General features: G+C 47.4%; 2 protein-coding genes across 2 annotated transcripts; one reads left to right on the forward strand and one right to left on the reverse strand.

Moving 5' to 3' along the window:
* Positions 1–240: 240 nt before the first annotated feature.
* Positions 241–3,424, forward strand: LOC112270600. The gene is made up of 5 exons (XM_024458381.1): positions 241–544; positions 708–1,408; positions 2,557–2,730; positions 3,054–3,260; positions 3,419–3,424. The coding sequence occupies exons 1-5, from the start codon at positions 241–243 to the stop codon at positions 3,422–3,424; spliced, it is 1,392 nt and encodes a 463-aa protein (XP_024314149.1).
* Positions 3,425–10,506: 7,082 nt separating this feature from the next.
* LOC104582274 (biogenesis of lysosome-related organelles complex 1 subunit 2-like) lies at positions 10,507–11,169 on the reverse strand. Its single transcript, XM_010231704.1, has one exon. The coding sequence runs from the start codon at positions 11,167–11,169 to the stop codon at positions 10,507–10,509; it is 663 nt and encodes a 220-aa protein (XP_010230006.1).
* Positions 11,170–23,742: the final 12,573 nt, after the last annotated feature.

Below are 23,742 nucleotides of genomic sequence, written 5' to 3' on the forward strand. Positions count from 1 at the left end.
TTAGGGCTTGAAATTTCATCAAACTTAAACAAATTTTATCAAAAAATCGAAGTTGTACAGAAATATAAATTTTGTGTTAACGAGCAAAATTGAAGGCATTTAAAGAGAATACATGCATGATGTAGTGGAGAAAACTATATTGAGTTGTCCAGCAAAATATAAGGCATGTTTTGTTTACCATTTAGAGCGAAACTTGCAAACCCGATAAGGATTAGCCCCCATCTCCATAGTCCTCACTAAATGGCCGGCGACGCTAGCGGGGACCTCCTCTCCTTTCTCCCCGATGATCTCCTCCATGAGATTCTCCTACGACTTGACTCCGTCGAAACCGCAGCACAGACCAGTCTTCTCTCTCGCAACTGGCGCTACTTCTGGGCCCAGATCCCAGATCTGAAATTTCCCCTACCAGGCAACCTTGACCATGTAAGATATGCCCTTACAGCCTATGATTCCACGAATCTCCGTGATCTACACATCACCACCTGCGTTGCATCCCCGGAATTAGTTGAAGCCATCCTCTTCCTTGCGGCGCCCCTCCTCACAGGTGAGCAGTGGCGGCGCCACATGCAGGCTGTGATGTCATCACAGCTTTGCGTAAAGCACCTTCATATTTTCAAATATTGTGTCACAGCTTCTATCCTCACAATTTCTAGGCATGTAAGATACACTGAAATCACAGGTTTTGGGTGCTGGTACTGCCATTGCAGGTGAGATCTTCATAGAAAAGGAGATGTTGTCTGATGATGAGACCGAGGGAGAGGAGGATGAGCTAGAGGGAGAGGAGGATGATCTAGAGGCAGAGGTGGAGGAGGAGTGGGTAGGGAGAGGTGATGCTTTTGAGCTGCCTTGCTTTCACAGGGCCACAAAGATCTATCTCAATCTGTACTTTCTTGGCCTCAAAATGCCAACATCAGGTGTGTTCATAAAGCTTGTTTCTTTGTACCTATACAACATGTGGCTCGATGGTTGTTGCGATCTTGGAGAGTTAGTCTCGTCAGCACGGTGCCCACTGTTGCAAGAACTAGGAATCGATAACATCCATGGGATCACTAATCTCGCCATTCGGTCGAAGTCCCTCCTCCAAATTCAACTTCATAGTCTCGAAGGATTGCAAAAAATCACAATTGTTGCACCGATGCTGGACATTCTAGATGTGCAGTATGACTTTGCTACGAGGCAACTGGTGGCAGACATATCCGCCCCTGCACTTAGGACTCTCTACTGGGATGATATGTTTGATCTGATCTCGGCAAAATTCAATGAGATGGTACACCTCATGAATCTGAGCACCAGCTTTATGGTGTATGGGATACCTGGCTCTTCATATAATTCAGCAGCACTGAAGCTATTGCAATACTCTCTGTCTCGGGACATCTCCATTTTGGAGCTCTTCCTCAACTATCCAGATGTAAGTGCACCTTTTTACTATTGTGGAATTGTTTCTTGTTCAGAAGAAAAAATAAGCGCGACCGTAAGCTAATAGAGTTCTGAATATATGTAGTTATTCGATATAACTCATGTTCTGCCTCGCTAATTGATGTAAACAGGGAAAATAGTATTTATGTTACAGTAGAACTCCAAGCATGATTCATATGTATTTTTATTGAGACAATCAATATTTTTTTTGAACAAACAGTACGAGAGGCTCCTACCGTGGTATATTAATTAATATATTATTTACATATTTACAATCAGGGACATGCCCCTTTTATTACAAAGTGTCTATCAAAACGGTAAAAGAGGGTTTAAGGGATTCAGGCACCCTAAAGCCAAGCAAAACTAAATCTGAGCGAAATTTCTCTAGCCAGAGTTGAAAGGTAGCCCTTTGACCCTCACAAATAAACTTATTCCTGAGCTTCCAAATATTCCAGGCAGCCAGGGAGAAAACTTCAAAGAAAAGAGGGTTGTTGAATCTTCGTTTGATATCTGGCAGGACTTCAAAGAAAAGAGGGTTGCCTGAGACAAGCAATATTGTTCATCATTGAAACAAATTTTCTGGTAGGACTTGAAATATTCGATTTGATAACAAACGATAGTGCAAATCATGGCCAGCCTGATGCATACACCCATTAAATCAATATATTAATTGCCTCTCATGAGGTTCTTTATTTAAAGCCTCATGATTGAGCATATGCTCTATGTGTACAAATTTGAAGTAACTATACACCTTGATAGAAAATGACATTACTATGGCTGCATTTCAGTTGGCACTAACAACTTTTTAAAAAAACTTCACCAAAGCTTAACAAAATGTAAAAAGCTGAAGCCTTCAAGCCTAAATTTGGGCATATACTGTTATCAATAAATTTATTCCGTTTCCCTAGATATATATGCTGTTAAGAGTACAGAAGACGTCTATTGCACAGCCAATGGTGTGGCATATATAGGCTTTCCAGCTGAGATCCATGATAACTATACAAAAAGATTTTTTTTCTGCCCTCTATATGTTAAATATATCACAAACTTGAATTTTAGAGTAAGCTAATGCTCTTTTATTTGATACTCTATATAGTTGTGTCTGATATTTTTTGTTTATTACTTTGTATGCTCCTGCAGATCATGGACAACTGCCAATACTTGATGGAGGCAATAAGCATCCTCCCGGATACTAAGACCTTGTCACTTGGGTTACTAACAAGTGGGCATGTCTTTGGGCCGTGTGTGTTCTATTTGCTCAGCTTGTCGACGGGGATTAGAAACCTTAAGCTGAAATTATGTTGGGACAGTCAGGTAAACACATAGATTAGGACAACCTAGTTTAGTGCTATATAGTACTTTGATTGTGGTACAAGTGATATAGGTAAAGTAGGTGTGTAGTATATATATTGATGATTCCCATGAGGGAACCAGGAGCTAGCAACATATGTTCTGTCACAACAGTGTGAATTGAGTAGATTTTCAAAGTTTGTGCTCCAGAAAATGGATTCGTGTGATTTTATATATATTGTTGTTACATACTTGAGTTTGGTCAGCTTTAACTCGTTGCCACATTCTTGTTTCTTCCTGTTGTGAAATTGACGCTCATAATGTGGAATTGTTTATTCTTGCTTCAGGAACAGACTACTTGCTCGTTAGGTTGCATTTGCTATCAGCCAGAAACTGATGATATATTGCTGAATTCTCTAATGGAAGTGGAAATCATTGGATTTTACGGAACAGAACATGAATTCGCATTTGTGGAACGACTATTAAGATGGGCAGCCAATCTTAATACAATTACTCTTTCTTTTCAATGTGGTATCAACACTGTTACTGAGGAGGTGTGTGAGAAACTACGTCGCCTTTGTCACCCCAAGACTTGCATGAAAATTAACTACTAAGCCAATGGGTACAAGGTGAGGTATGCACCAGTAGGCTAGGGAACTTGGTGGCCAATGGGTATGATAATGGGTGCACTGAAGGTTTTATCTGTCTGTAGCTGTGATACTAGGTATGCACCAGTAGGCTAGGGAACTTGTTTTTTGTGTTCAGCACTTCAGCTACATATGAATGTTAATCCAGACTTTTCTGTTGGAAATATGCCCTAGAGGCAATAATAAATTTGTTATTATCATATTTCATTGTTCTTGATAAATGTTTATTGCCCATGCTATAATTGTATTGATTGGAAACTCAAATACATGTGTGGATAAATAAACAAATACCGTGTCCCTAATACGCCTCTACTAGATTAGCTCGTTGATTAAAGATGGTTAAGGTTTCCTAACCATAGACATGTGTTGTCATTTAATAACGAGGTCATATCATTAGGAGAATGATGTGATGGACAGACCCAAACCTAAACATAGCTTTTGATCGTGTCACTTAAGTTTAAGTTGCTTATGTTTTATTATGTCAAGTATTATTTCTTTAGACCATGAGATCATGCCACTCCCTAGTACCGGAAGAATACTTTGTGGGCATCAACCGTCATCTCGTAACTGGGTGATCATAAAGGTGTTTTTCAAGTATCCCAGAAGGTGCTTGTTGGGTTGTATGGATCAAGACTGGGATTTGTCACTCCTTGTGACGGAGAGATATCTCTGGGCCCTCTCGGTAATATAACATCCTAATGAGCTTGCAAGCATGTGACTAATGTGTTTAGTTGCGGGGGTATTATATTACGGAACGAGTAAAGAGAACTTGCCGGTAACGAGATTAAACTAGGTATCGCGATACCGACGATCAAATCTCGGGCAAGTAATATATCGCGAGACAAAGAGAATTGGATACTGGATTAATTGAATCCTCGACATAGTGGTTCAACCGATGAGATCTTCGTGGAATATGTGGGAACTATTATGGACATCCAGGTCCCGCTATTGGTTATTGATATTTGATCATGTCCACATGTTCTCGAACCCGTAGGGTCACACACTTAACGTTTCATGTTGCTTGGGTTAGATGAGATAAATGATGATGATATCGAATTATGATTCGGAGTCTTGGATGGGATCCTAGACGCAACGAGGAGCTCCGGAATGTTCCGGAGATAAAGATTTATATATGGAAAGTTGTTTTCAGGGTTCTGGAAAGTTTGGAATATTTCCCGGTTTTGACCGGGAAGCTTCTAGAAGGTTCCGGAGGGATCCGGAGGGTTCCACCTTGAGGCCCACCTATCCCTGGGCTAAATGGGCCTGTGAGGGAGCACCCTGGCCTTAATGGGCCGAGGGGCTAGCCCACAGGGCCCATGCGGCCAGGAGGAGAGTCCTGGCCGCGGGAGAGTCCTGGCCGCATGAGAGTCCTGGCCGCCGGAGAGTCCTGGCCGCGGGATAGTCCTGGCCGGCCACGCCTCCTCTACCCCTATATAAATAGAAGGGGGGGCAAGGGAGAGAGACACCCCAAGCTTTCAGTTGGATCTCTCTCCCCTGAGCCCTCCTCTCCTCCTCTTCTCACGCGCACGGCGTAGCCCTGCCCGTGAGAATATTCACCATAGTCACCACGCCGTCGTGCTGCCGGGATCTCGTCTACCTCTCCCTCTCGCTTGCTGGATCGAGGAAGGAGGAGATAACGTGAAGCTGAACGTGTGGATACCAAGGAGGTGCTGTCCGTTCGGCACTGAGATTGATCTCATTGAAAGTTCCACTACACCAACAACGATCTCGTGATCGTAACGCTTAGCGGTCTACGAGGGTATGGTGTTCATGATCCCTCTCGTTACATACATCTAGTATATATATTCTTGGGTTTCTTCCGCACTTCTCGTAGGAAAATTTTTGTTTCCTATGCAACGAACCCAACATTTTCACCTTCTTTTTATATACCGTATACTATTCTTCAAGTGTATCAAGAGATCAATCTTTTCGTCATATGTTGAGGGCATATGTTTTCTTATAATATTTAACAACAGTTAGCATTTTCGTTTCGCTTGTTGACACATATCTTATGGTGGTAGACAGTGATTTTGTTAACTGCACAAATTCTGCGTGAATCTACTACTAAATAGTCAGGCCTTAAGATCAACTTCCATAAAAGTGAGATCTTTTGTTTTGGAAAAGCTAAAGACGAGGAAGCTGGTTATAAGCGGCTTTTTGGGTGTGAGACGGGCTCGTTACCATTTAGATAAGATCAACTTCCATAAAAGCGAGATCTTTTGTTTTGGAAAAGGTAAAGACAAGAAAGCTAGTTATAAGAGGCTATTTTGGGTGTAAGGCGGGTTCGTTGCCGTTCAGAAATCTTGGTATTACTATCCACCATCGAAAGCTGCTTAACAAGGAATGGAAATTGGTTGAGGGTTGCTTGGAGAAGAAGCTGGGGTGTTGGCAGGGTAAGCTGCTCTCTTACGGAGACTGTCTTACCCTTGTTAATTCTGTTCTCACGAGCATACCCATGTTTACATTATCCTTTCTTGAAATTCTCGTCAGCATACATAAGAGATTGAATTTCTACAGATCTCGTTTCTTTGGCAATTTCATGAGCAACAACGCAAATATAGATTGACCAATTTTTCCCTCAAAAAAATATAGATGGACCAAATGAAATATCATTTATCGCCCAAACGATCATGGTGGCTTACTTATTGGGGCAATCCATCTAGAGGTCTGGATGTGGCAAGAGTTGCTAAATAACAAATATCTATACTCTAGCACCCTTTCACAAACTATTGCTAAAACCCCACCAATTGTCATTTCTGAACAAGCCTCATGCGGGTTAAGGAGGATTTTGTTTAGTCGTGGTATGTTCATCCTTGGGGATGGGCCGGACTGCACTTGGTGCGGCACTTAATGATGGTTCAGTTTTTTTATGAACCTGACAGATTGTTTGGAGTCTCTCTTCCTCGGATATTTTTTCTGTGAAATCCTTGTATACAGGTTTCAAGGGAGGACAAACTGTTTTTCAGCATAAGTTTCTCTTGGTGACACCTTTAGGTACTCTATACAAGGACATCATATAAGATGGCACATTACTTAAACAAGAATTAAGTAACACCAATCTACCACCTAGAGATAACTTCTTTCCTTTCCACCCCCTGAGCTTTGTTTCCACCTTATCCTCAGTAGGTTTCCAATCAGAGTTTCTCAGTTTATTATAATGTAAAGGCACCCCTAAGTATCTAAAAGGGACTTGTCCAATCTGACAAGTGAAAATTTCAGCAAAACCAATCTGTCTACTAGTACAAGTACCAAAACAAATATTTCACTCTTATGAAAATTAATCTTAAGGCCTGTAAGGTGTTCAAAGAGACAAATCATAGGTTCCTGGCTCCCTCTATATCAACATTAAACATTAATATAGTATCATCCGTGTATTGAAGCATACATAAAACCCCTCTACCAAATGGGGCACTAGCCCATGAAGTAAACCACTATTTTGTAATCTTCTAACCAAAGTATTTAAAGAATCTACAATGATATTAAATAACATTGGTGAAAAAGGATCTCCTTGGGTTAGACCTTTTTTAGTTTTAAAAAAAGGACCAAGGACATCATTAACCATCACAGCCACCTTACTGCTAGTAACAAAATGTATAATCCAGTCTATGTACTTAGATGGAAAACCTTTCATATCTATACCTATCTAAAAAGTACGGACCCGCTCCCTTCACCACGCGTTTTAGTTGTCTGTCAAACACCCCTTCGTCTCCCCCGCGTCCAGTACCCCTTCATGAAAAAAATCCCCTATGTCCCTCCCTTGCCCCTTCTCTCTCTCTCTCTCTCTCTCTCTCTCTCCCCCTGTCCCTCTCACCTCGCCAGCGCCATCTGCTCGGCCACCTCCTCTAGCCGAGCTTCGCCGCAGTCCGGCCGCGCGCCGCCTTACCTGCTCGGTCTCTGCCGGCGCCTCGCCTTTCTCCTCTGTCGCTCTCTCGGTCTCTCCCCTATCCATCTCAGCTCGCCAGCACCAGCAGCCCGGCCACCTCCTCCAGACGAGCTCCACCAACGTCCGGCCGCGCGCCGCCTCGCCTGCCCGAGCTCTGCCGGTGCCTTCCCTTTTCTCGTATGTCGTTGTTCCTGCTCTGATGTCTTCAGCGGCGCCGCTGCACATACTCCGAAGGAGGCACGCCACTGCTCTGATGTCTCCAAAATCTTGAAGTAAACTGAGTACCTCTGTCAGAAACGATCTCTTTAGGAACTCCATGTAGGCACACAATTCTAGACATGTAGCATTTGGCCAACTGAGCACTTGTATAAGTGGTCTTCATAGGTATGAAATGAGCAACCTTGGTCAAATGATCAACTACTACCCATATCGAATCATAACCAGACCTTGTTCTCGGCAAGCCGGCGATAAAATCCATGCCTACTTTATCCCATTTTCAGTCTGGCACCAGCAATGGTCGTAGTAGTCCAGCTGGTTTCTGATGTTCCACCTTGACTCTGTTACATACATCACACAGAGCAATATAATCTGCGATGTCCCGCTTCAATCCTGTCCACCAAAATCTTTCTTTCAAGTCCATGTACATCTTTGTGTTCTCGGGGTGAATAGAGTATGGTGAGTCGTGAGCCTCTTGAAGTATTAGCTTTCTAATCTCAGGGTTCTGTGGCACACAAATATGTTTCTCCAACCATATGGTTCCTTGGTCATCCTCAATGAATCCTTTCGCTTTTCCGGCAACCATATTATCCCTTATCTCTTTAATTTCTTAGTCGCCTTTCTGGGCTTCTCTAATTCTGTCCACTAAGGTGGGTTGTACTTCCAAGTTGGCTAGATAACCTTCCGAGACTATCTCTAATCTGAGGTCTTTGAATTGCTCACACAATTTAGAGGGTAAATCTCCAGCTGTAAGTCCATTGACATAGCCCTTGCGACTTAAAGCGTCGGCTACTACGTTAGCCTTGCCTGGGTGGTATTGCAGATTCAAATTATAATCCTTGATTAACTCTAACCATCTCCTTTGTCTCAAGTTCAACTCCTTCTGCGTGAATATATATTTCAAGCTCTTGTGATCGGTGAATAATTCACAATGCTTTCCCATGAGATAGTGCCTCCAAGTCTTGAGCGCGTGCACTACAGATGCCAATTCCAAATCATGAGTGGGGTAATTTCCTTCGTGACTCTTAAGTTGTCGTGAGGGGTATGCTACAACTCTTCCTTCTTGCATTAAAACGCAGTCCAATCCTAGACGCGAGGCGTCACAATACACTTGAAAATCTTCTAGCAAGTTGGGTAAAACAAGGATGGGGGCAGATACTAATGTCTTCTTCAATTCTTGGAAACTTTCTTCACACTTATCGGTTCATTCAAATTTCTTCTCTTTCTTCAAAAGTTCAGTCATGGGTTTTGCTATCTTGGAGAAATTTTTAATGAACCTCCTGTAGTATCCAGCAAGTCCTAAGAAACTGCGAACATCACCGACGTTCTTAGGGGCTTCCCATTCTGTTACCGCTGCTACTTTAGCGGGGTCAACAGCAACTCCATCTCCTGACACTATGTGTCCCAAGAAACCTACTTCGGACAACCAAAATTCACACTTGCTGAATTTGGCATAAAGCTTGTGTTCTCTAAGCTTTTCCATAATCAGACGCAAATGTTCTTCATGTTCTTCTTTGCTCTTCGAGTAGATCAGAATGTCGTCGATGAACACTATGACAAATTTGTCCAAATATTCCATGAACACTTTATTCATCATATTCATAAAGTATGCCGGTGCGTTGGTCAATCCAAAAGGCATCACAGTATACTCATACATGCCATATCTAGTGGTAAGGCTGTCTTGGGTATATCCGCTTCTCGGATCTTTAACTGAAAATAACCCGATCGAAGATCGATCTTTGAGAATACACAGGCTCCTTTCAATTGATCGAATAGATCATTGATTATAGGTAAGGGGTATTTGTTCTTGATCGTCACCTCATTTAGTGAACGATAATCTATGCACATCCGTTGGCTCTTGTCCTTCTTTTCCACAAAAAGAACAGGTGCTCCCCAAGGTGATGAACTAGGGCAAATAAAGCCTTTAACCAACTGCTCTGCGAGTTGCTTCTTCAATTCCTTTAACTTATCCATAGCCATCTTATACGGTCTCTTGGCTATAGGTCCACTTCCAGGCAATAACTCAATAAGGAATTCCACATCACGGTTAGGTGGCATGCCTGGTAATTCCTCCGGAAACACATCCGGATATTCTTTCACTATCGGCACATCCTCTAGGCTAACCCCCTTAAGAAAATTTACCTTGGGTCTCTTAAGTTCATAGGTTGACTTGAAGCGAATTCGCTTCTTTTCTGGGCTGGTGAGTGTAATTGTCCTCCTGACACAATTTATGAGTCCTTCATACTTGGCTAATCAATCCATCCCTAGGATTACATCCAAGCCTTTCGATCCTAACACTATCAGGTTTGTGGGGAGCCTGTGTTTTCCAATTCCTAGTGTCAGTAGTCGGCATTCATAAACAGCCAACATCTCTCCCCCTGGTGACTTCACCTTCATGGGGTTCGCTAGTGTACTAGTCAGTAACTCATTTCTATCCACGAATCTCCTTGATATGAAGGAATGCGATGCACCAGTATCAAACAATACGAGTGCTTCAAATGAATTAACGTGAAAGGTGCCGATTACGATACCTTTCTCCTCAGTGATCTCCTCCACGTCGACATGGTTCACGTTGCTCTTCTGGAACGGGTTGGGTTTAACACCACTCCGTTCGAACCTTTCTGGGCATTCGTTGGAGTAGTGTCCCATCTTGTGACACTTGAAACATTCCACCTGGCTCAGGTCCTTGTTGGCGTTGCGGTTTTGTCCTGGGTTGCCTCCATTGCTTCGGCCATTGCCATTTTCATTGTTGTTCCTTGGACGTGAGTGTTGGTGCTGGTGATGATGGTGGTGTCTATTGCCATTGTTTCCCTGGTGGTTGTGTCCTTGTCCCCCATGGCGATGGTGATGTCCACTTCCTCCAGGGTGATTCTGGTTGTGGTTCCCATGCTTGACCATCGATGAGCTGCCACTACCCTCATAAGAGGTGTGCGGCTTCTGGTGTGAACCAGCGTGGTTGCTTCCATGGTGAGGCCTCTTCCTGCGGTTCTCCATCTAGTTCTGCTTATTCTCTAGGATGATAGCCTTGTCCATCAGAGACTGGTAAGTAGGTATCTAGACAACAGACAACTGAACGGCCAGCTCGTTGTTCAATCCATCCAAAAACCTCTCACGACGCTTGGCGTCAGTGTTGACGTCATTAGGAGCGTAGCGAGACAGCTTGTTGAATGTCTCGATGTATCCAGACACCGTGCGGTTCCCTTGCCTCAGCTTGTGGAACTCTCTCTTCTTCAGGCTCAGCACGCCCGCAGAGATGTGGGCGGTGCGGAAAGCATCCTGAAACATCTCCCATGTGACCTCTTCCATGGGAGTGGTGATCTGATAAGTCTCCCACCAAGCTGCGGCGGGTCCTTCGAGTAAGTGAGCGGCAAACCTCACTTTTTCTGCCTCAGTGCAACCCACAGTTACTAGGCACTTGCTCACAGAGCGAAGCCAATCATCAGCCACTATTGGTTCAGAAGAGCTGGTGAAGGTAGGTGGGTGCAACCTCAAAAAATGGGTCAACATGCCAACTTGAGGTGGTGGGTTGTGGTGCTGATTGTTGTTGTTGTTGTTGTTGTTGTTGTTGTTGTTGTTCTGATTGTTGTTCATCTGCTGGGTGAGTGCTTGTAGTATCTGGGTCTGGGCTGCTAACAGTTGTTGCATAGTGGCGGCATTGTTGTCTTGCCCCTTATTGTTGTCAGCAGCATTACTGCGAGGTTCATGTCTTGGCGGCATTTGTTTTGGGACAGCATATATGAGGATAACAGATAGACAGGGTTTAAGGGAAAACTAAACCCCACAACACAAGCATATAAATAACAATTATATAAAGCAAGCATAGCAATTTAAACACAAACGAGTAACACAACCACTAAGCATTAATATCCAAAAGCAAATAGTTCACGAGGCATACAAGCCTAAAATGTAAGCAAATAGTTGCAAGCAAACAAACACACGAATTTCTACATTGCCATACCACAAAGACGGCATGGTCAATGACTATCACGAATAACGAATATAATAAGATAGATAGTTTGGCAGGCTCCGAACTGAGTCTAAGGAAGGGCGACGAAGTTGGTGGCTCCGGCGGTCCTCGCCCTAGAACGGGTGTTGGTGGCGGGAGTGTCCATTCCTGCGCCTCCTAAGGCTCCTCCTCCTGTGGCTCCATCTCCTCATCCTAAGGGGGTGGCGGAGCCTGTGCTGGTGCCGGTGCAGGTGCAGGGGCTGCGGCGTCGACTTGAGCTTGGATCTGATCGAAGTTGAGCTGCAGAAGGTCCTTCTCGTACAGGATGTGCTCCATGAATTCGTGCATGTTCACGATGGCGGTCCCCCTACGAGTCAACTCAGTCACCTGCTGCACCAGCTGTCCCTTGAGTACTCCTTCCTGTTCCTCAGCGATATCCGCTCGGGGTCATCTTATTATAGAGGCACTTTCCCATATCCACCGTGTTCTGCTCCAATGCCTCAAACTGGACATCCTCCATGTGTGGGTTTTCTCCTAGGCCGTCCGGACCCACGGAATCCCCGCCAACAACTTGCCTCCCGAAGCTACGGAAGACGGAGTCCTGTGGCAGGTCGTCGTGGTATGCCTCGCACACACGCGCTATCGCGTGCTGCATAGCGAACTGCAGTCCCAGCATGAAGTCAGGGTAGCGCACGGAGTAGATGATGTCGGGCGTCATTGGAACAATCGCCCGTCCCTTGATCTCGGTCTCAATCTCCTAGTGGGGTGCTCCTCCCTAAGATCCCGCTGGCTCGGCGCGTCCTCGGAAGCAAGGTGCTGCCAGGTGCAGCGTCGTGCACAACACCGCCAACTGCCTTCCGAAGGGGATGTCGTCCTCGGTCGTTGGGTAGTGGACGTGAGTGAAGGGAGGTTCGTCGCCAAAGTTTGGTGGGTTGTTCATGTACAAGATTTTTTTGTGGAAGGAGAGAATCAGTCATATGCTCAAGTAGATAAATGCATAAAGGTAACAATGACAAGGTCGTGTGTATGTTATGCAAACTTGACGAATAAATGCAACCGTGGAAAACATGACAGTGTAGTATGAGATTGATATAAATGCATAGAAAACCTGAAAATGCATATGAAGGGATAATATTGCAAGTGTAGTATGAAGTAAAACACATGTAGTATGCATGTACTAAACAATGATATGATCTGCAAGTGTAGATGAATATGAATGAAATTCAATATGCAAACTCAAAGGGGTATGAAATGCATAGAAGAATCCTAAGGCCTCTTTTGGTCTAGTCCATGCTAGGGTCACGCTCCTACAGGTCGGGGTGGGCATTCGGTTATACCCAAAATTTCGGTTCGGTTCTTCGGGTTTTCATGAAATTCGGTTCTTCAAATATGAGGACCAAAGTTATCTTAAAAATTTTGAGAACCGAAAGTTCGGTTCACCGAAAATACGGTTCGGAACCGAACTAACCGAACATTGTGTTTATGGCAAAAAAAATATAATGAAAACAAATTTAGTTCAATCTTCTACTTACAACAGAAAATAGATTTAAGTTACACGCAAAAATAAACACATAATCTTATGTGACACAGACACACGCAATGAGTAAATATCATCTAACATGCAATGATAACATTAAATTTTAAAGATGCAGCAATGAACTTCAGTTCTTCGGGTTTTTTCCGTTAACCGAGGCAAGAGACCGAATTAACCGAACAAACTTCGGTTCTTTGAGTTTGCTGACCGAAGTTTTAAATGGTTCTTTGGTTTCGGTCCAATCGGGTTTGGTTTCCGATTCTTCGGTGATCGGTTTTGGTTTCTCGGTTTTTATGCCCACCCCTACCTACAGGCAACACAATGCACTGATACCATCTGAAGCGACCGCCCCCGTACAAGGGTTCGATCTCTGTGCTTTTAGTGCTAGTCCCTGGATCGACTCTGTCGCACCAGTGGCAACCGGGGTACCACCGTTGCACGACGCGTGGGTCGCATTGCTGAGTTCCTGGGAGGATCTCACCCGGGCGGCAACGTACAGGCTGCCCGGCAAGCTACCAGCCTGGAAGGGCTAGCGGGGCTTCAGGGAATATTCCCGCCTGGGCATCTTCGGGAAAGTCACTTGCTAGGAGGAGAGGTTCCCGGGCGCAGGTTCCCGCCTGGGCACCTCCCGGGAAGCCACTTGCCGGGAGGAGGGGTTCCCGGACGCGGGCTCCCGCCGTGAGGGCGGGGCCGAGCGAGCAGAGCCGTGACGCCATGTGGGCACGCGTCGGGCGCCCAGTGCGCAGTTTCACCAGGGCAAGGAGCGGAGCGCATGACGCATTTAATGAGCCGACAGGAGGGGCGTTATCCGTCTTGTCGGGCGAACAGTGGCTGTCCAGTCCTATTTCTTAGGTCCTAGATCCCTAGCAGCAGGGCTGGCGCTCATGCATGCATGCTAGCACACCGAGGAGGAGTTGCCCAAGCTCCTTGCTCGCCACTTGTAAACCATGCACCGTGACACCTGTGGTATCTTCTTGGCTATAAAAGGAGGACCCCCGCCAATGGTCAGTTCCGGTTCTAATTCAGTCTAGGGTTGATTTCAGTGGTAGCCCAAAATAGAAAAAAACACTTAGCCAAAAGGGGATCGTCCCCGGGGGCTTTCCCCGACAACTTGTAATCAGCTGTTTGCTCAGTAATACAAGCTCAGACAAGCAGGACGTAGGGTTTTACACCTCCAGGTGGCCCGAACCTGGGTAAAAACGTGCGTGCATGTTCTTTTGTACTCCACAGGTCACGTACGCCATCGGCCATGCCGGCGTTCGCCGGAGCAACCCCCGCCGCCCCTGTCAAACCTAAAAAGGGGGTCCCCGCAGACCCCCGGTGTCGGAGCCCCGTGCGACGACATCTGGCGCGCCAAGTAGGGGGCGCGAGAGGAGAGCTCGCCGGTGACTGCCAGCAGCAGTGTCTACATCGACGTCGGCCTCATCTTCTTCGCTGACAGAGCCGGCCACCATGCCCCCCAAGCGGGCTGGTGACCCTCGGATTGACCCGCGTGAGGCCCCAGCGGCACACACGCGGTCGCATGACGTGCAACCCGCGTCGCGGGTTTAGGAGAACCCTGAAACCTTGTGAGTGCAGCAGTCGCAGCTGCCTCTTCCAGCTCCTCGGTCGTCGGCAGACAATCAGTTGAGGGGGCCGGCAGCCCCCAGCGCCGGGGCCAGCCGTGCGCGTGGGCATGGTGCCACCCGCACCGGCCAGCGAGTCGAGGACGCGCAGCGCCAGCTACGCCATGAGCATACCGCGTCGCGAGCGACGCCCGGGGGGGTCACACCCCGCGCACCCGGGTGCGTCCGGGGGTAGAGCGGAGAGCAGCCGCTCGGGAAACCAGCTACCTCCCACGCGAACCCCGGCGGAAGCCATCATCGCCGCGCGGGTCATGGTGCGGTACGAACCGCAGCAGGGCACGCTGGCGCATGAGACGTGGGGCGAGGAGTTGGACGCGCTCCTCGCGCTCGCCTCCCAACAGCTGCAGGGCAAGGGCGTCCCGGCAGGCTCCAGCCGCGGGCAGAAACCGGAGCGCGGAGACGCGCCCCGCGCCTCACGACAGGGGGAAAACCCTCCCCCGCAGGGGGGCCAGGGAGTTGGGGGCCCGGAGGGGTCCTCGGACTCGTCACCCACCGTCACGCGAGGTGATGCGCGCGGCATCCTAAATGCCTGCCAGCAGGAGGATCGGCGTCAGCGCCTGTAGTGCCGGCGCCGGCGCGAGGTAGAGCGCTAGCGCCCACTGGAGCAGGAGGATGCTCCTATGGGCCCTGAGGACGGCTACACCGCGTTCACGCGCGAGTTGCGGCGGGTGACATGGCCCCGCAAGTTCTGGGCGCCGGCGCTCAGCACGTACGACGGGACTGTGAATCCCAAGGATTTCCTCCTGACCTACACGTTGGGGTTGCATGCCATCAGCGCCGACGACAAGGTCAGAGCCAACTGGTTCCTGATGGTCCTGAAAGGATCAGCGAGAACCTGGCTTCTCAACCTGCCCACCGAGTCCATTGCCACTTGGGCGGACCTGCGCGAGCAGTTTGTGAGCGCGTTCCAGGGCAGCTACAAGTGCCCGGGAACCATGGCAGAGCTGCACACTGTCGCGCAGAAGTCGGGAGAGACGTTGCGGAGCTTCGTCAACTACTTCTCCAACCTCTCCTACTCCATCCCAGAGGCGGAGGCAACCGCCATCGTCAACACCTTCGCCATCAACGTCCGTGACCCCAAAATGCGTGAGAAGCTGAGCAGGCATCGGATCCGGACGACGCAGGACCTGTACGCCCTGGCGGACAAGTGTGCCATGGCCGAGGAAGGGCGCCTAGCGCCTGAACTAGCAGCCAAGGCTGCCACGAGCTCTGGGGAGGGTTCGCACAAGAAGGGTTCCCGCAAGCGCAGCGGGAAGCAGGTTCTCACTGCGGAGTCGGGAGCTGTTGCCGCGAGGTGTGCGCGCTGTTGCCGGACGTGAAGCGCCTCACCCGCGATGTGTGCGCGCTGTTGCCGGACGCGGAGCCGCAGCAGCCGCCGAGGTGGTCGCACGTGCCGATCACCTTCAGCGCCGACGATCACCCAGCGCGGCAGCTGGGTTATGAGGTCATACCCTTCGTGGTCTCTCCGATCATCATCAACATGACGGTGACCAAGGTATTAGTGGACAACGGAGCGGGACTCAACCTCCTGTCCGCCAAGCTGGTGGAGAAGCTCCAGGTGCCGGTAGAGCAGCTGAAGCCCACCGAGCCATTCCGGGGAGTAAACCCCAGGATTGTGCGCCCACTGGGGCACATCACGCTGCCGGTGACCTTCGGGTCCCGGGAAGCGTTTCAGACCGAGCACGTAGTGTTCGACGTGTTGCCCTACAACGGGATTCTTGTTCGGCCGGCGCGGATCAAGTTCATGGCGGCTACGCATTGCGCCTACGGCGTGATGAAGATGCCGTCCGTGGACGGAGTCCTCTCCATCAGGTGCGACCTCAAGGACGCGGCCTGGTGCGTTGGCGAGGTCGTCAGGGCCGCCGCCGCCGCCGATGCCGGTGACGAAGACGTTGCCGGAGACGAAGGCTCACCGGGCGACAGCCCGGCAACGAAGAAGGCCCGGGCTGCCCCGCAAGGGCTTGCCGGGGGAAGCGCAGGCTTGAACTCGTGCCCCGGCAAGGGCCAGAAGCTCCGGGAGGAGGCCGCCAAGGTGAAGAAGCTGCCACTCCAAGCCGGCAACAAGGAACGCAGCATCACCGTCGGTGCAAACCTTACCGCCGAATAGGAAAGCGCCCTCATCAATTTCCTCCGGGAGAATGCCGACGTGTTCGCTTGGGAGCCGTCGGATCTTCCCGGAGTCCCCAGGGAAGTGATTGAGCATCGACTCGCGGTGCGCCCGGACGCCCGCCCCGTCAAGCAGAAGATCCGTCGGCACGCGCAGGAGCGGAAGGATTTCATCAAGCAAGAGGTGGACAAGGTCAAGGCTGCCGGGGCTATCAGGGAAGTTCTGTACCCCACTTGGTTAGCTAACCCTGTAGTAGTACCCAAGGCGGGAAATAAGCTTCGCATGTGCGTAGATTTTACTGATCTAAATCGTGCATGTCCTAAGGATCCTTTTCCTGTACCCCACATCGATCAAATAGTTGATTCCACTGCTAGTTGCGAACTGCTGAGCTTTTTGGACGCTTTTTCCGGCTACCATCAAATCAAGATGGCAATAGAAGATGAGGAGAAAACAACGTTCATCATCTCGGTTGGCTGCTACTGTTATACGTGCATGGCTTTCGGGTTGAAGAACGCGTGCTCAACATTTCAGCGCGCGTTGCGCGAGTGTTTGGGACCCCAGCTAGGTCGGAATGTGGAGGCATACATGGACGACATCGTCATCAAATCGAAGCGTGGGGACTCACTGATTGATGACCTGCGGGAGACGTTTGACAATCTCCGCAGGATCAAACTCAAGCTGAACCCTGAGAAGTGCACCTTTGGTGTAGACTCGGGCCAGCTTCTGGGTTTCTTGGTTTCACACGGGAGGGTACAGGCCAACCCATGCAAGATAGAAGCTATCGAGAAGATGGAGGCTCCCCGCAAGGTGAAGGATGTCCAGTGCCTCAACGGCTGCGTTGCCGCGCTGGGCCGATTCATCTCAAGGCGGGGCGAACACGCCCTGCCTTTCTTCAAGGTGATGATGAAGAAGAAGGGCCCGATTGAGTGGACCCCCGAGGCTGAGGTGGCATTCCAGGATCTCAAGCACTACCTGAAATCGCCACCCGTCCTCGTCACCCCCAAGCTGGGTGAGCCGCTGCTACTCTACCTAGCAGCGACTGACCAGGTGGTCAGCTCGGTGTTGGTTGCTGAGAGGGAGGAAGATGTTCCGCGGACCGGGGCTGCGGGGCAGGGGGTTGAACGGCCCCCGGCAACCGCCTCGGAACCGGGGACCACCCCCGAGCCGGCAACTCCAGCACCGCGCAAGTGGCTCGTGCAGCACCCAGTGTACTTCGTCAGCACAGTGCTCCGCGACGCCCGTACGAGGTACCCGCAGGTGCAGAAGCTCCTTCTGGGGATTCTGCTCGTGTCCCGCAAGCTGCGCCACTACTTCCAGGCGCACCGCGTCACGGTGGTGTCGGGGTTCTGCCTTGATCGGGCCCTCACCAACCGCGAAGCCACTGGGAGGGTGGCCGAGTGGAGGATGGAGTTGTCAGAGTTTGACCTGCACTTTACCAACTCCAAGAGCATCAAGAGTGCGGCCCTGGCAGACTTCGTCGCCGAGTGGATGTCGACAAGCATGGAAGAGGAGGAGCCGGAGACCAGCCTACCCAGCAAGCTGGACGAAGGCCACTGGGTCCTCTACTTTGACGGTGTGTTCAATCTCCAAGGAGCTGGCGTCGGGGTCATCATCGAGTCACCAACGGGGGACCAGCTGATGTTCGCTGTCCAACTCGATTTCCCGAACACCACCAAACGCGGAGGAATTGGAGTGGAGTTCGTGCACGTGGAGGACTCGGACTGCGCGGGGTCTTCGCGCCGGCAGTTGGAGGTTGAAGGCGATACTGACGGGTGGGGCCCGCCCGTCAGTGGCTCGGGCGCGCGCGCTGGGCTGCGGCCTGGCTCGGTGCTGTAACATCCCAAAATTTTTAAACCTTTTCATATGCATTGCACTCATGAGCATCATGCCACAATTGCATTTTGAATCTTGTTTTGAATTCCAAAAAGGCTTTGAAAAGATGTTATGTCATTTTAAACCTTGGCCTTTTACCCAATTGAGTTTTTGATTTTAAACCAATAGGGTGTTGTTCATAAAAGGGATTTATTGCATAAATGAGCTACCCCATATTTTTGTTACTTAATTTGGAGTTGAATAACTATTTTATTTAATTAGTTATGAAGCCCTAAAGGCATTTATAGGGCAAAGCTATTTTTAAATATTTTATTTTGAAGGGAAATTGGTCCCAAAAGTTGAATCATATTATAATATGATTTAACAATTTTTCTGGGATTTATTTGAATTGATTTGGAGTTCAAAATCAAAAGTTATAAAGGAAAAACAGAAAAAGAAAAAGGGAAAAAAAGGAAAAAAGAGTAAACGGACCGGCCTAGCCAACATGAGCTTCACCCCGCGCCCGAGCAGCCAAGCCACAGCCCAGCCCGAACGCGCGCACCCGAGGCTGACAGGCGGAACCCACCTATCAGGTCCTTCGTCCCCGAAGGAAACCCCGCCGCGAATCTCGCCGCGCGCCGTTGCTGGCGCCATCACCGCGCCGCTGATTCCATGTTTCCCGAAGCTTGTCCAGTGCGTCCCTATAAAGCCCGCGCCCTCCCCTCTCTTTTCCCCCTACTCTCTCTCTCGATTGCACCTCCAGGCTGCCCTAATTGCTCGCCGGAGAAGCCCACGGCCGCCGCCTTCGCTTGGTCGTCGCCGGTGAACCGAGAGGTTCGTGCTCCCATCTTCTGCCCTCTCTTCTTCTACTTCTCGTTGCGCACATTTTGACGCGCGCCACTTCGCGATTCGTCCACCACAGGCCACCGCCGTCGCCCGACCGGAGCAAGCCCGAGCCGCCGTCGCCATTGTCGTCCTAGGCGTCATCTCCGGCCACCCCGAAGCGTACCGCGACCACCGGAAGGACCGTCTTGTCACGCCGCATCTTCCCCGCCGTTTCCCGAGCCCGAGGACCACCGGAATCAACCTCGCGGCCGCGTACCCGATCCGCCGCCGAGCCTCGCCGGAACCCTAGCCGCCACCGGTAAGCCTCGAGCTCTCTCATCCGTCCGATCTAGATCAACGGCCGCGATTAGATCTCCTTTTAAACCGAACCGGTACGCAGATCTGACCGTCGGATCTCACTTAAGTTAGAACCAACGGCCCGTGTTTTATTTTAACCCCGAATCGGTACCGGCCAATCACAGCATGCCATGTGTCACGGGTTTTAAATAAAAACTTAATGCCCGGTTAGATTAAATGGCTATTTAACAGAAAAGCCCCTTGAACTTCAAAACATCATATCTTTCAGATCCTTCGGCCAAAATTGATGAACTTTACCTTTCTGGAAACCTTAGAACGTGTAGAATCTTTTGACACTGTTTAATTTTAAACTTGATTATTGGAATCTGGACATATTTACAGAATGGTGTTTAATGTCATTTAATTCATATCTTTTGTTTTAAATTTTTTTTTGACTTGAAACCAGTGCCCAAAAATTTGGTTTAATGTTGGGACAGAGAAATAAAATATTTGATTTAATTAGTTGGCTGTGGTCAATAAAACCTTGTTTTAGGGTTTTAATCTTTTGTAATTTGTATCTTGCAATTAACCTAGTGTAATAAATCTTTACGCTAATGTTTTGGACCAGAAATGTAACCTTGTTATTTGTCCAAATAAAACCAACCAAATCATGCCACATGTTTGCATTGCATCATGGCATGTTTTCTTTTGCTTGTGTTGTATATTTATGTGTGCATTGTTTGCTTGTTTATTTTAGTTTACTCGGAGAGCGAACCGTGCGATTGTGACGAGTGTTTGAACTCCAACTGCTATCAAGCCAAGTTCACTTTGACCATGATCCTATCATTTTATTATGCACTAGACTTTATTAGTTGCATTGTTAGGATTATTATTGTACTTATGCTAGCTATGATTCTCCTAGTAGTATAGGATACCCTTGCCATGCCCTTACCACCAATTGCCATCGTAGGTAGTCCAATGCTATGCTATGTTAGTATTCGAGAGTGGTATTATTACAATGTGATATTATTGTCATTATGGAGTAAAGTTATGATTTTCTAGTGTATGGCAAAACAAGTAATTCAATGAACCATCCTGGGTGGGCTGCTAGTATTTGAGATGTATGCGACGTCAAGTCCATTTCTATGAGTCGTCTCGCCATGTCTATGGGAGCGCCTGCGTCGCAAATGTGGGATGCCACCCGGGGTAACCAGAGACTGGACTAGTTTCCTGTTTAGTAGCTTCCAGTACAACCACATGCTAATATGGGCTCTGGCTTGATGGAGTAAGACATATGATCCTGGATCTGAGGGATTGTGCAAATGTAGCCGTGTAGGTGGGAACGTAGGTCCCTCAGGTGGTCTGGGTGATTATGGTCTGAAAATTCTCGTAATCGACGTCGTTGCTACTCTACCCTGAGGACAGCAAGGGATTAACCCGTCGATTTCTTGTGGGGAATGTGTACAACCTCTCGAGAGTGTCAAACTAAGTACTTAGCCGTGTCCCCTGTTACGGACAATTATGAGCGACTAGATTTGGGAGCTGTAAGGAAAGTCTCACTCATTCTAATTTCTTAATAAATTGAATGGTTTGAACCTGGGTAAGAGCATTGATGTGTCTACTCAATGTCCACTAGTTTAATAGGAGCATTGGTGTGTCTATCCCATGTCCAATAGTGATAAAACTATTTGTTTAAAAATGATAGGATGAAACATTGATGCTTTTATGCAAATAGCCAAATCCCATCAATCCAAAATATGCATGTACTTGGTAGGTCCATTTATAACCTCTGGTGAACTTGCCAATACATTCAATGTATTGACCACGTAGTGGCTGCAATTAACAATGCAGGTGGATCAGACGACGAGTGAGGTTCGTCGTTGTTTATTTGGGTTACGAGCCTGCATTCCAACATGCTCTCGCCTTGGAGTAGTTGTGGCCCATTTGCTTCTACCTTTTCGCTGCTTAGTTTTTGAAACTCTATTTTGATATGCTGACCCAAGAGGTCATGCAGATCTATAAGTACTCTTAAATTCTGGATGAATGCGACGTAATAAAGTACTTTGGCCTTTGTATCTCGATATTACATCATGAAACTGTGTGTGCTAGTGAGTCGATCCAGGGACTAGCACTATAAGCACAGAGATCGAACCTTGTACGGGGGCGGTTGCTTTAGGTGCGCTGAGGTAAGTGGGCCGGCCTGGTTGGGTCGGTCCGGTTACCCTTTTTTTTATTTTCCTTTTTTTCCATTTTACTATCTTTTGAATACAACTTTTGATTTAAAGCTCCAATTTGAGTCAAATAAAATGCAACAAAATTTGTAAAATCATATTTTCATATGATTCAACTTTTGGGACAAGAATTCCCTCAAAATAAAATATTTTAAAAAATACTTTTGCCTAAAATCTTGCCTTTAGGGCTTTATAGCTAATAAAATATTTTAGCGATTCAAATCCAAACCGAAAACCAAATTATGGGGTAGCACCTTTACTACATTAAACCCCTTTTCATGCCAACACCCTCATGGGTTAAAATGCAATTAACAAAAGAAGGGTAAAAAGGCCAAATTCAAATAAACACCTTTGTTAATGAGTTTCTCTGAGTTAAACTTCATGGTTTTAAATGTGATTAAATGCAAAGGTTATATGATGCTTATGAAATGCAATGCATATGTAGGGTTTTGAAAATCGTGATGTTACACGTTGCCTCCCCCACCCCTCCGCAATCCGCATCGCAGACTCATCTCCCCTCCGCACATCCCTCATAACCCTCTCTGGTTGCTGCCCACACGACCCAAAATGGACACGAAAGGCGGTCGTTTTGGTCCGTTTGGATCACGACCAGGACAGAAGAGAGGACTTTGTCTGTTTCCATCTGGGTCTGTCAGTGCCCCAACGTGGCCACTAATTTGTCCGCTTTACTTGTCATTGATATGCGGGTTAGGGGAGGACAAATGCAGTGCAAAGATGCTGCTTTTGTCCGTTTGGGTCCAAACGGACCAAATGGGCCTTCGCGCTCAAGATGCCCTATTAGAAACTTTATAAATGTCGTTACCTACATGTATTATTGTTGTTAGGTAGCAACATACGCATACTATCTCTTTAAAAATTAGATATGTCTTATTGTTGTGTGTAGCCTATATATGTTTATTGTCCGATGTGGACAATTGACGCAAATACGACTACCAGAGCTGAGCAGAGCGAAACAGGCTGTGGCAGCGCACGGGCATTTCGGCTAGTTTAAAATATTAAACAAGAAGGACCAACTAACTTTATCATAAGCCTTCTCAAAATCTATTTTAAAAAGAACAGCATTTGATTTATTCCTATGAATACCATGCATAGTCTCATGGAGTAAGACCAAGACCACATCATCAAGGATAAACCTACCTTTGATAAAGGCAGATTGCACTTTATCAACTACCTTATCTGCTACAAGCATGGTTCTGTTATTGACCACATTCGTAAAGACTTTTAACAGGGTATTACACAAGCAAATAGGTCTATAAAGTTGAAGCTTATCAGCCCCCTGACCTTTAGGTAACAGAGTAAGCATGCCAAAGTTAATCCTAGCTATATCAATCCTACCCGCATGGAATTCTTGAAAGAGCTTAAATAGATCAGCACGAATTAAACCCCAGAATTTTTTGTGACATCCCAAAATTTCAAAACCTTTCATATGCATTGCACTCATGAGCATCATGCCCCAATTGCATTTTTGAATTCAAATTTGAATCTCAAAAGGCTTTAAAAAGGTTTTATTTCATCTTAAACCCTAGGGTTTTCACCCATTTGAGCTCTGGATCTTCAAACCAATAGGGTTTATCTATAAATGGGGTTTATTGCATAAATAAGCTATCCCATAATTTTTTGATATTTATTTGGAGTTGAAAAAACTATTTTATTTAAATAGTTATATAGCCCTAAAGGCATTTATAGGGCAAATGCATTTTTGTATAATTTATTTTGAAGGGAATTTTGTCCCAAAAGTTGAATCATGATAAAACATGATTTTACAAATTTTCTGGAATTTATTTGGATCAATTTGGAGTTCAAAATCAAAAGATATCAAAGAAATCAGAAAAAGGGAAAAAGAAAAGAAAAAAAAAAGGGAAAACCAGACCGGCCCGGCCAAATGGGCCGAA

The sequence above is a fragment of the Brachypodium distachyon genome, chromosome 1, assembly GCF_000005505.3.
Source record: "Brachypodium distachyon strain Bd21 chromosome 1, Brachypodium_distachyon_v3.0, whole genome shotgun sequence".
Taxonomy (NCBI): domain Eukaryota; kingdom Viridiplantae; phylum Streptophyta; class Magnoliopsida; order Poales; family Poaceae; genus Brachypodium; species Brachypodium distachyon.